Here is a 13,632-nt window from a genome sequence, read left to right on the forward strand (position 1 = left end):
GCATCAAATAATGATATTCACCATAAGGATTCAATCTAAACATGTAATCTAGGTCTTGTAAATAGTTTTAAATGTTATATTTTTGCTACACATAGATCTAGTAGCCTTAGGAGTAATTTGATGCACCTAACCTGATCCTTGGACAGGAATAAAGTAATCTAGATTTCCCATCAGTTGGATTACCTTGTTGAAAAGAAAAATTGTTTTCATGCTTTGAAAGGTATGGTTTTCTAGGAAGCATATGACCACTGGTGTGGTGTAGTGATTATGTATGATGAAAAAAAATATATAAAAAATGAATAAAATAAAATAAAAGAATGCAGTGGGCTGCGAGGTTACATAGTAGTGATTGTGCTGTTGGAAGAGATGATAATAATTTGGTGATGGTATAGATTATTGGGAGAAGTGAGAGTAGGAAAGTAAAATAAAATTATTATATAAAACAATAAACAAAAACACAATTATGCTGGGCTAATAACATGACAACGGAATCTGAAGCAAAGACATGAAGAACAATAAGAAACTAAAAACATGAACCACCTTACACACAGACACACTCAACTCCAAAACCCTTACTGGTAGAAGTTAAACTTAAACCTAAAATGAGAACCATGATCACAACAAATTCAAGGGAAAGGAGGAGAACCAGCGCCACCACCAGGACCACCGAGTCCACCACCGGTGCCCACTCCACTGCCTATGCCGCCTAGGGTTCCGAGACCACCGGTGCCACCCAAGCCACCCAAGCTGCCGAGCCCTCCTGTCCCACCTAGTCCACCTGCACTACCGATTCCTCCGCCAACTCCGCTGACTCCACCTAGCCCACCAAATGGCAGTCCAGAATCACCTACTCCTGCAAAGCCACCGAGCCCGCCAAAGGTGGCGATGTTCTTTTGGTCATCGAGACCAGCATCACTAGGCACAGTCCTTGCAGTGGTGTGAGCCACTGCTAGGGCAAGCACTGCCATGATAAACCACTTTGCCATCTCTCTCTTTTCTCACTCACTCACTCACTCACACTCTAATGCTTCTTTTTGAGTGTGTACTCTGTTGCACCTGAAGGGTGTTGCGGGTCTCCTTTTAAAGGCCTAAAGGGAGGTGGGGGACAGTTGCAAGTAGTAAATGAAGTTAAATGCTGATCAGTCCACAGCTATACTCAGTCGATGGAATTGAACAGGATTTGTTGCGACTATGCTCCGAGCCTCAGGGCCTCAAATTGATCAACATCTAACAAATAAAAATGAAAATCACTTGCATATCATCATGGCTTCCATACAGATATTATGCAATATGTATGGCTGTGCTGGGATTCAGAAAAATGCCCCTGCCAATATTTGCATGACAGAAAACCTAAAGGACATGAATATTAGGGGTTTGTTTTGACGTACGTAAAATTTGAATGACAGGCCACAAAAAATGTCTCTTTCTCTGGTAATTCTTTCGCGTTTTATTTTTCATATCCTGAATTTTTCAGTTGATCTCTAAGAGAATGTATGGAAAAAATGAATAGCAAATTAGATAAATTGATACCTAATACTATATTAATACCTCTCTGGGGTGCATTTCGTCTTTTTGGGCTTACCATATGAGATAGAAAGGGATGCAAAATAACATAAAGAAATTCTTGGAATTATTATGTGTGGACCCCGCATTTCGATCGCTCGAATGCGTTTCCCACTCGATGGCGAACTCGATTTTTATTTTTGAAAAAATTGATTTTTATTGATTATTTGAAAATGACTTAGAGTCGCCACTTATTTTTGTTTTATTTTTAAAGGGTAAACAAAATAAGAAAGAAAAACCCTAAGTGTGACTCCTTATTTTGGAAAAGGTGGTCTGTGAAAAACCGGATCGGGTTCGGGGGTCAGGTTACTTATCAGGAAGGTACGGTAAAGACCGTAGCACCCTTCTAAGTCCCTAAAGTCGGGTCTCTACTAATGAGATGAAACTGACATGGCAATCAATGAGAAAATCAATAAATACTCGAATCAATCATGCACATATGAGTATCAGAATATGCAATAGAGGATAACTAAAGTGAAAGTGGATGCGTACCTGATCAGCAAACGGCAACGCGCTATCACAAAATGAGATTAGTGCATAGTAATGAACATAAAGTACATGTCACCAAAACAGAGAAAGAAGCACCAATAGCACGCATGATATTTCATTCAAAATTCATTGTTATTTTTAAAGCAAATTTATTTGATGTCGGGCCCCCACCAAAGCCCATTTATTTTTGCATGAATTAATTCCATAAATTCTATTATTCGGAATTACGGAATTTAATTCATACTTATTTTAAAACATTTTAAAACAAAAGAGATGTTGAAATTGTTTGCCAGAAGGAAAGATGGCAACCAAGTTTTATTAGAAAAAGAGACTTTGGAACCTAAGGGGTTCTAAGGATGAAGGAGGAGAGTTGAAATTTATCGGAAAATCAAAATTTGAAGAGTTGTTTACAAAATGGAAATTGAAAAATTATTTTTGAGGAATGAGAGTGTGAGAAATTATTTTTTAAAAATAGATGAAAGGAGGAAGTGAGAAGGACACATGGCCAAAGTAGTATGCCCGAAGGTGGCCATGTGATACATGCCCTGGAGGTTTGACTGGATGCCAGAATAGTCACTGAATCAGGCCACGATGCTATGAGCCTTGCTTGCCCTTTAGACCCCATCTTCAACTATTATTGACTTGGCGTGCCGAGCATAGAAATTCTTACTCACAACCAACCGACATATTCCCATCCATCTTTTCACAACAAAAACTCAAAACTCTATGGCAAACTCGCTGAACAGCATGTTATCCAAGAAGCTTGAATCGTAGTGACTCTCCTTTGAATCTCTGTAGCCAGCTTTCTCATCCTTCTTCCTTCTTACAGAGGTTATTTTGAGTCTGAGTGGCACAAATGAGAATCCCTAGGCATATTGAAATTGCCTTAACCCCAAAACCTGAGCCTCTGTTCTCAGCAAGTCTTCAGTCTGGGTCTGTCCGTGTTCGATTAGGTCGACTCCATCCTCTTTTGATTGTGCAAGCATGATAGTGATGAGTGTGTTGGCGGCACCTTGATATTCCCATTTTGATGCTCTGATATAGAGAACGTCCAGATCAGCCCTTTCTTTGGCTACAGTTATTCTTCATGCAATGACACCTTTGAACTAGTTGAAAAACTCCACAAATATCTATCAATGCGCCACGTGACGTCTACCTTGGAGTTTCCACGATTGATTTGTCTCTTTGCTGAATGCAGGAGAGTGGCATAAGCATGACATCACCCACAATCTCAAATGAGACTCTAAATGATAGACTTATCCCAAGTGACTTAGCACATTCCCTCACCTGTATCTTTTGAAGCAAGCGGATTCTTATCAAATCTAAATAGCCGGGATCACTTACATTCGGATCGGTGTTAATATTTCATAGCCTGCAGCTTCCTTTCACATAAATACCTTCCCATATTGATGTTACGATTTGTACAAACTAGAATAACAAGCTGCTCTGTGTCATAGACTACACTCGTCATCATATCTGACTAGTTCGCGCTGATCAAAGAGGTTTCTCACCATACTCACAGCTTCATTGTGACGAAGGCAGCAAAGAAGAATCTCATCACATGTGGCCAGTCAAGCTCTAGGCGCGCCAAACATCTCCGTGTCTTTCAAGAAGGTCATGCATGCGTTAAAACGATCATGCATATGGGTATGGTCTCCTCAATCGATGAGTGGACTGGGTGGTGGGGTTTAGTGAGAGAGATGGGGCAACGGTTTGAGTATAGATAGGTGATGGTGTAGAATCTATAAAGGTGGTATAGAAACGGAGTGGATTTGTAAGGCATGGTGACATGGGTATGGTAGCAGCTTCTTGGATTCCTCGGCATCTTGTTGAGCATTTCCTCATCGCCCTGATCATCAATCTTCTTTGCATCAGGATCTGCATATGGCTTAGACCTTCTGTAGGCAGTTATCATACCCAAGCATCCATTCGTATACACTTCCACTGAAGAGTAGAAAGCACCAGAAGCCCTATCCTCTGAAACGTCTTCACTTCAAACACATATTTTATCTCCTCCACCTGCAGGTCCAAGAGAAGAGAAGCATCGGTTTTACTGGAGCTTGACTTTCTCTTCTCACGGGCATTTTCTTCATGGGGACTCTCTATCTGATCTGTTGCTGCAGCTGCACTTTCTCCCTCATTCTCATGGCATTCTAATCTGCTTCCACGGATGCTGCAACTGACACCACGGCCTCTTGAATGCGAGTGGAATCCAGCTGACGATGGACCTAATGGAGGTCTCCCAATGGGTTTACTTTAAGAGCTTCTTGAGGGCTCAAAGGATATTGCAGAATCTTGGACTTAGGACGCCATCTGGAGGGATTATCATGATATAAAAGGAACACGTGGCAGTTATGCTGGATAAGCTGAAAGTTCCATGGCTTGAGGCTGCAATTTGGTGTCATTCTTGAACAGAGGAAACACTGAATCTCTTACCAATTAGATACTTTACATCAGAAACAGTGTTGATGGGGTCATAGGTATTTGACCGCTGAGATCACTAGACATCAGCTGAAGATTGATCCAACTATGAATACTTGAGAGCTAGTGATGGATCATTCCAATGAGGTTGTCCTGATTCGAAGTCAAAACCGCAGCTGCTTAAGATCACCAAGGCCAGATGCCATTTCGTCTATTAATCTGTCACTGCTCGAATGTAAGGTGGTCAGGTTCTCCGTCATGAACAGTCCAGCATCAAACATCCTCCAGAAATTCTTTTCAGTCAGCTCAGACGCTGCGTATTGTGGCTGGAATCCAGAGTTTTCAATCGATCAGTTCTCTATTCCGCGAACTGCTTCTGCACCATCAAACTGAGTTGTATTCTCTCCAACGAGATTGACAAGGACTCAGCAAACCATCCTTATTCTTCCTTGCTTAGCTCCTCTCCTTACTCTGCTTGTAACAACTTCAACCAGAGAAAACTCCCCTTAACAATAAACCCACTGCTATTTGAACTATATCACCACCTCCGGTTCCGATGGCTGTGAGGAATTCAGCCCTGTGTGCAAGTGAAACGCCTTCACCATGGCTCTCCTACTGGAACATAACTCAGATTAAGAGCAACTTTAACTTGCTCATAGGTGGCAAAATATGGGAAGGAAAACCATAGAGGACATGGGTTAAATGGGAAGGAGGCAGTAGCATTAACCACTACTAAAAGTCTCTCCTCTGGCAGGGTAACAAGCCTTGAACCAATTTCTATGAGCAGGACCTCAAATTCACTAGCCAAATGGGCGTGCTTGCTTCTAAGAGCCTCTGGGATATCCTTGACAGCGTCAAAAGCACTGGCAGCAGAAGATACCAAACCAAAAAAAACACCATTGCGCCTTAATGCATTTTGACCACCTTCATTAATGGTTGAAGAATTCTGTTGCATAGGTTGGTCATTCCCAGCATGTGCACTGCCATCAAATTCATGTCTCATATTCCACAAATACTAAGACAAAGCTTTCAAAGAATCAGGAATCATTGGTGGCTGTAGTTGCTCTAGAGTAGCATCATTTGGAAGCAAAGAAGCACCATTGAGAGAAACAGTTTGATTAATTGTAACAGCTTGGTTAAGTTGCTGTTCGCCAGAGTCTCTCAGGCCACTTAAACTAGAAGTTCCTATGCCCCTCTCTGAGACAGGATCCCAAAATTTTGAAGAGGATTTATCTTCATGTGAAGAAGAAACAGGGCATGTAGCATCAGTGAAGTCCCTAAACCATACAAGCCCATCCTCTGTACCACAGCTAGTAGTGATAACTCTTTGCATCGTCCTCAAATCGATTATGGAAACATAGGAACCAGCAGCAACAAAGAGCAATGATTCATAACATTTCATGTCCACAGGTGCATCAAGAACAGAAGTCATTCCCACGCAGCATGAAGAATGGATATTCATCTACTCCGGTCTCAATGTCTTCAGCTATTAGTCTTTCCAGAAGGTCCCTCATGCTGATTCTGGTCATTCTTGGAACCTCGGCTTCCAGCTATTGCTCTGACAGCGAAGCCAAAGCAAAAATAGTAGCCTATCTTATTCTTCACCAGACTGTAGAACCAGCAACTTTTCTCTGATGGGAGTGTGCAGCCAGACCTGGATATACCCTTTCAAAGCCATTGCATTGAGCAAGGCATAGAAACAAATAGTGGCCACAACAAAGAAGAGTCCATAGAAAATAGAACACAAAAGAAAATGAGTAAAGGGGATCTTCAGAGGCTTCACTTCATGGGTCATCAGTGAGCCCTCTGATCAGGTGAGAAAGACCATCTCAAATGCAACTATGAGCATTTTCACAATAGGAGCAAAACATACTAAGATTAACAGTGGTAAACATGTAGGCATGATTATGTTTCAACAAGCAATAAGTGGCCTTCATTATCCACCCCAAGCAAACCAACAAATATCCAGATATCAACAAGAAATGTAGAGGGATAGCAAGGATCCGAAATCAAACAATATACCTGTTGTATTCATACCTGAGAGTGCCCTTCTCTTGCAAGGTTCTGTTCAGCTTCAAACACCTCAAAACCTCTGTCAAAAAGCCATGAAAAACCTCCCTTTGCAGCTTCCAACTTCTTCCGTAGCAGCTTGCTCCTCCTTCTAGCAGCTTCCTCTCTCTTGCTTGCAACCCAAGCTTTTCTTTCTAGCTCTGTAACCAGTAACCTCTCCCAGAAAAAATACTGTCCAAAGCTCCCGGAGTCCCTCTCTCCCCCTCCAAAAAATCTCTTCTTTCTCTTTTTCTTTTCCTCTACCCCAAAATAACCAAACAAAAAAATCCTCTCCCAAAGATCTCTGCAGTCTTCCCCTCTAAAGATCTCTGCCCACTTTCCTCTAACGGCTGAGCCTCTCTCCCCCCACTACTCTGCACCACTACCTTGCTAATAACAGAAGACGCTCCTCAATACAACGGCCTGCAGATCCTCATGCCACTTGTCAACCTTCCATTGGCATCCTAAAAGCATCATCTGATTCTGCACCAGCCTCTCAAGAGAAGACACGTGGTGAAACAAGGCTCTTCCACGTGGCAAAATGAGCAGCTGCCCGAATGGCCCCAAATGGGGGGTCTACATTATGTTTTAAATAATTAAAAAAAAAAAAAAAAGAGTTATGCATGATGTTATTTATTTTGACTGGAATGGAGACAAAGTATTATATATATATATTAACTTTATTTGTTTTTTTCCATAAAATTTTACTTCAGGGTGTAGGTAAGAAGATTATCAATCCACCAAACTGCTGATAATCTTTCAATGTTATGTTGGAATCCATGCGGTGTCTGGCTTTGTCATTATAGATGTGTCATTGTGAGATGGAGAATTAATTAAGCCTTGGTTTGTATTATTTGATTCTTTTTAGTTGAAGTCTTCACCAAAAAGAATTGACAAACTTTTGAGAACATTATAATCATAATGCCAAAAAAAATAAAAATTATAGCTACACCCATTTAATCAAATTAAGATTTTTCATGTTAGTTTGGAGTCATGAAAAGGCTAAGTACTTTATCCAAATAAAAATTAGTTAGGTCTCGTTTTTCTAGTCTGATGAACATGATGAGAATTTGGTGAGAACTGAAAGATAAAGGCCAAGGGTTGCTGAAGCTCCACTTATTGGGCAAATACTAAGAGAGAAGGAGAGTGAGGTGATCAGTGGAGTAGGGAGAATCAATAACAGCTCCTCCAGCTGCCCTTGACAGGACTAGGGCTGAGGATGCTGACCTTGGAGGAGGAGACAGTAAATGCATTTGTGAGGACGGTTTGTGGACTCCTATTAGTTTCACTTGTTCTTAAAAATTCATTTTGTGACCTACAACTCTGATACACACATATTCATGCTCATGTATAATGCATGCGAGATATCTATCCCATATGCATCTTCTTAACTAAGCCTATTTAGCAACTGTTTTCTATAACAATTTTTGTTTTCTGGAAATGAAAAATAAAAAAAAATATTTTACAACTAGAAAACCATTTTCTATTTTATGTTCGAAAGTATAAAAAATATAATATTTTTAGAAAAATATCTTTTTAAATATTTTCGGTTGATTTCCAAAAATTACTTTATAAAATAATTATACAAAAATGTAAAATAATAAAAAATAAAGCATTAGATATAAAAATTATTTTTAAAATATTAAAAATAGGTTAAAAACATATTAGGTCCTAAACACATTTTTATTTTTCAAAACATCAAATAGTAGTTTTAAAAAACTGTTCAAAAAAATTATTTTTAAAATTGTTTTTGAAAACAGTTACCAAACAAGGCTTAAGTATATTTTTTGTTTTTTATTTTTAAAGTTAGAAAAATAGTGGGAATTTTCATGTCAGAGACAAGTACTTTTGGAAATTTATATTAAAAAATTAATGATTTTAAATTTGTTTAAAAATTTTGAGATATTAATAAAATTTTACTATTGAAAAATTTTAAATATATATTGAGAATATATATCAACAAATCCAACAAAATTGAAAAACAATACGGCATATAGTACTTCCACAAATCAAGACTTTTAAAAATATGGAAGAAGAAATTAAAAAAAAAAATTACCACCACAAGATACCTCTCCTTATACTGGTTTACCTTGAGACTCCTAAATATAAATAATAATAATAAAAACCAGACCAGAAAATACAAATCACAAAAAAAACCAAACATAACATTTAGGATTAAGTGTCAAATGAGAAATAAAAATTAAAAAAATTCAAAATAGATCACTAACAAAGATTTTGGAAATTGGCGGCTAGTTTGGCCTCAGTTCAAATTAAGAAATATACCATTTGAACCCAATCTAATCTCAAATCCAAAATACTTAATTCAAACCCAATTCAAACTCAATTTTTAAACTTTAACTAAACTTTTATTAATTGGATTAAGCTTGAGTTGGTTTGATTATATGATTTAAAATACATGTAAGAAAAAAAAATGTATATATTTATAGAAAAATGAAACAAGTATATAATATAATTCTAATTTGATATTTTTACTCAAAAATCTAAAAAAAATAATAAAAATGAATATTATTATACAATATATATTAATTCTAAATATTCAAAAAATATTAAATCAAATAGAAAAATGAAACAAGTTGTGGACCCCGCATTTCGACTGGCTCGAATGCGTTTCCCACTCGATGGCGAGCTCGATTATTTATTTGGAAAAATTGATTTTTATTGATTAAGAAAAATGACTTGGAGTCGCCACTTATTTTTTGTTTTATTTTTAAAGGGTAAACAAAATAAGAAAGAAAAACCCTAAGTGTGACTCCTTATTTTGGAAAAGGTGATCTACGGAAAACCGGATCGGGTTCGGGGGTCAGGTTTCTTATCGGGAAGGTACGGTAAAGACCGTAGCACCCCTCTAAGTCCCTAAAGTCGGGTCTCTACTAATAGAATGAAGCTGACGTGGCAATCAATGAGGAAAACGATGAATACTCAAATCGATCATGCACAATATGAGAAGTAAAGCATGTATAAAGAATAGGCGAAATATGAATAGATGCGCACCCGGACGGCAAACAGCAACGCGCTATCATGGAACAGGGTTAGTGAATTATGAACAGATATAATTAAGCGCATATCAAGAACAGAGCAAATCAATCATGCCGGGAAAGCCAATCAACTAATCAGTAAATCAATCAAACAATCAATCAATCGTCAATTCACATATGTGGGGCCCCCACCAAAGCCCATTTATTTTTGCATGAATTAATTCCATAATTTCCATTATTCGGAATTACGGAATTTAATAGATGCTTATTTTTTAAAACATTTTAAAATCATGGAAAATTCGAAAGTGGCTCGCCAAAAAGAAAAAGGCGACCAAATTTTATTGAAAATGGGATTTTGAGTCCTAAAAACTCTAATGATGAAAGCTTTGGAAACTTGAAGTTATTTAAAAACCGGAATTTAGGAAATTATTTACAAAACGAAGCTTGGAAAAATCTTTTTCAAAATCAAAGAGGATTGGAGAAAATGGAAAATGACACGTGGCCCCTTGGTTGCATGCCAAAGGTGGCCATGCAAAACGGGTCATGCTTGTGGGTCCAGTGCACAAGTGGGATAGCCATCTGTAGGTATCACTGATAGGGGTCTGAAGAAATCATAACCTTTCCTCTCCAACTTCTTCTACATGTAGTCCTTGCTATGCACAACTGACTTACACAAGGCCTGAATTACAGATGGGTCTCTTTCTTTATAAGGGAATCACCAACGTAGCAATGGAGCCCGGGTCCCACATAGGGATTGGTCAGGCAGCTGACCTGCGGAATGTTTAGTCTACTTCCATAGGGTGCTCGTCATATGAGAAGGTAAAGGCAAATGAGCAAGGATGCCATGAATTTCAGGATCATCATTAGTTTCTTCCTTAGGATCAGGTTTGCTACCCTTCAACTCTGAAGTCTTTATTTGATGAATCATCTCCATCGTTGCAGGTATGTCCCCAATCCCGTGTTCATTGATGGAGTATCGCCAGTACTCTCTTGAAGAAATTTTCTTGTCGACATGTTCCCTAGAAACCAAGCCACGAAAATTTCCAAGGAAAACATCATACCCTTGGTCAAGCCACTCCACCAGATTCTATGGCGATAGATTTTACCGAAGACATGAAGAGCGATGACGAAGCCAATAAAGCAAAGACTCATCACAGGCGCCACCATTGGAGTAATCTTCAAGCCATTAATCTAATCTCCCACTTTTTCATTTGGCCCGACGTCTCTGCCACCTCAGCATCAAAATCTGCCCAACTCAATGCCAAAATCTGCCCAGCTCAATGTCCCTGTCATCTGAGCATCTACCTTGCCCAGAACCTTTCTTCCTTTGACTGAGATACACCACCATGTAGTGCATAAAAGTTTGATGGACTATGCACTTACTACCCTGGACTTTGATGTATGCGTAGAAAAGAATTGCTTGGATTGAAGCCTTCAGCTGGGAGCCAGGAATCTGACTTGACTGCTGTAGCTTCTTCATGCTCAAGCATGGAGGTCGATGGTGAGGACCCTTGTTCAGAAACATCCCTAAAGGCATTCCTGAAGACCCTCCTTTGACTGAAACTGCATTTCAATAGTTGTAACTGTGATAGTCTCTACTGAATCTGTATGTCTTCTTGTTAGTGTTGGCCTTGCTTCGGTTCCAGATGGGGACTTGGTCTGCTTGTGATGTGGGCAAGGATGTAGCACCTGGAGCTCCTTGCTGCTGCTACTTTTGGTTCAAATACACACAAATTAGAAGTCACCAAAATCAACCCAGAATACATCGGAATGCCTTGTACTCCAGTTGAAGACTCACTCCATCAGATTGAATACAAAATCCACTCTCATAACATCCTCCCAGTTTGAGTTTCTGACACTGCACTAATTGCAACACCCAGTAACAAGGCTTTCATCACCAATTTCCTCATTGACATGCTCACCTGTTGCAACTTGTAATGCTCACGGAGAAAACCCCTTGAATTGCCCTAAGTGCACTTCTGGGTCGTCTTCAGCAGATACATCAAAGAACTGTTCTTGTGGCTTCCTCTGCCGCCACCATGCAAAACCAATTGCTAGTGCAGCAAACAGTAATGCAGCATCAACAACCCTTCGCCTATCATCCGGGAACGAACGGATAGCATATAGTACCGTCGCAGCCTCTTTCTCCTCTCTACTTTGCTGAAGAAAATATTGCTGCTCGTAGTGGTCACCAAGGCAAACTCCCATACAGTAGGATCAAAGTATTTTGCTTAAAAAAACACCGGAGTCGAATGTTGGTGCGACTGCAGACCCAGATGGAACTATGGCGAGAGCCAAAGCATTGCTTTCCTCAACACAGTCTCCATTGAAATCACGTGAATTGGGACAGTGCCCAACTACAAGAAACGGGTATGAATATTCGAGGGTGATGAGCCCGGAGATGGGTTTCGGGTGGCCTTTGCATGGTGTGGAAATGGGTATCAAGAAGTGGAGGCAGGGTGTTGAGACTGGGTGAAGTAAATTTCATATGTCGAACCTGAAGAATGGGATGATGATTGGCGAGGTAATTGCATGGGAATGGTGATAAGGTTTATGAGCGATGGGATGGAGATGATTATGACATGTGATGCATGGTGGTATGAGGCATAGTTGATGGGTATAGGACATAACAGAGGTGACCATTATATGAGATATTGGAGGATAGGATGGGTACACGGTGAGATGTGGAAAATAAATGAGGACCATAAGAAAGTCCGCTAATAATGCCATTTTTACCCCTCTCTCAATCTGAAATCAACCCAATGCAGGATGAAACAAAACCATGCTTATGAACTGCACAGCAACATGCAAGCATTGCCATTTCTAATAAATCCCAGGAATGGTCGTGCTTGGCATGGGCACTGCTAACCACAGATGTGTTCTTTCAGGTTCCTGTGCATGAGTGTTTCAGCCACCATGAGATCTAATTCCCCCAACAGATTGATCCCTTTGAAATTGTCACCAGATTACTTTTCAACTGATAGAGCATCATCAAGATCAGTAGCAGTAGAAGAAATAATAGTAAACAAGCACAAACTTCTAGAATCTCTTCTTCTTCTTAGTCTCAAATTCAGGTACATCTCCTTTAAAATATATTGAGTTGTAGTGAACCTCTGCCCAAAACTCAAAGCATTACTCGCTCATCGGTGATTTTTCATAAGGGTGAACCGCTTCCTATTTGCAACATACCATTCTTCACTACTGGAAGCGCAGATCACAGCAATTGGTTGAGCCAGTGGTCATTGAAGAAACTGGAACAGCCTTAATGGAACTAGCAACAATATCACAAATACCGAAGCCATCATGAGGGCCAGATGAGATGTTTCCACTCCTGAACGTGGTCCATGTTATAATCAGCATCAAAACACTCCCTTCTCAACCTTTGAACCCTTTTGAAGTCGCCAAACCTTGTAGGGTTGACAAATAGCGTCATCAATTCCAACTTTATTTGCAATTCCCACATTTGTACCCACAAACTGCCTGTAACCTCTCCTATCTAATATCATCCTTCTACAATGACTGCAAGACTTGTAGAAGTATATGGACACACTTGGCTCCACCACATAATACCATAGATAAACACCAAAATACAGAGGAGTGCAGAGGGAAAAATTGATAAAACAGAGCAAGAATAGATGAGATGAAAGTGTATTAAGCAAAACCTGTTCTCACAAAGTATCAACAGGCTTACCAGCTGGTGGGAGAAAGAAGGGATTTAAATTAAAGGATACGAGAGTGACCTTCAGACATCACACAATAAATCTGGACTATACTCATGTTATTTCTTCCAACACAAACACAGAAAAATCAGATGGTGATGCAATCATAGCAGGTCCAGGGGATGCTCAGAAATCAATAAAAATGGTCATAGGATATCCGCACACAAATAGCTAAATGATACTCAGCAATACACAGAGGAGAGTGGATAGCAAAAGAACTATAGAAACAGATAAGAAAACTCCCTGGAAATACCTCTCTACCTCCTCTGTTTTGCTCTTCTCAGCCAAAAAATCTCTCCTCTCTCCGGTTCCTCTAAGCTTTCTGAAATCTGCCCTCCTTTCTCAGCTTCCTTCCTGAAGCTCCTCCCAAAAAGAACCAAACAAAAGCTCTCCCC

At 39.6% G+C, this 13,632-nt stretch overlaps 1 protein-coding gene across 1 annotated transcript; it reads right to left on the reverse strand.

Moving 5' to 3' along the window:
* Positions 1-412: 412 nt before the first annotated feature.
* Positions 413-1,204, reverse strand: LOC100255543 (glycine-rich protein 5-like). The gene has a single exon (XM_010654159.3). The coding sequence runs from the start codon at positions 984-986 to the stop codon at positions 627-629; it is 360 nt and encodes a 119-aa protein (XP_010652461.1). The 5' UTR covers positions 987-1,204; the 3' UTR covers positions 413-626.
* Positions 1,205-13,632: the final 12,428 nt, after the last annotated feature.

This window comes from Vitis vinifera, chromosome 7 (assembly GCF_030704535.1).
Source record: "Vitis vinifera cultivar Pinot Noir 40024 chromosome 7, ASM3070453v1".
Lineage (NCBI taxonomy): Eukaryota > Viridiplantae > Streptophyta > Magnoliopsida > Vitales > Vitaceae > Vitis > Vitis vinifera.

Bases quoted from the DNA above. Each gene is read 5' to 3' on its own strand.
- LOC100255543 (XM_010654159.3), bottom strand. From the start codon at position 986: ATGGCAAAGTGGTTTATCATGGCAGTGCTTGCCCTAGCAGTGGCTCAC.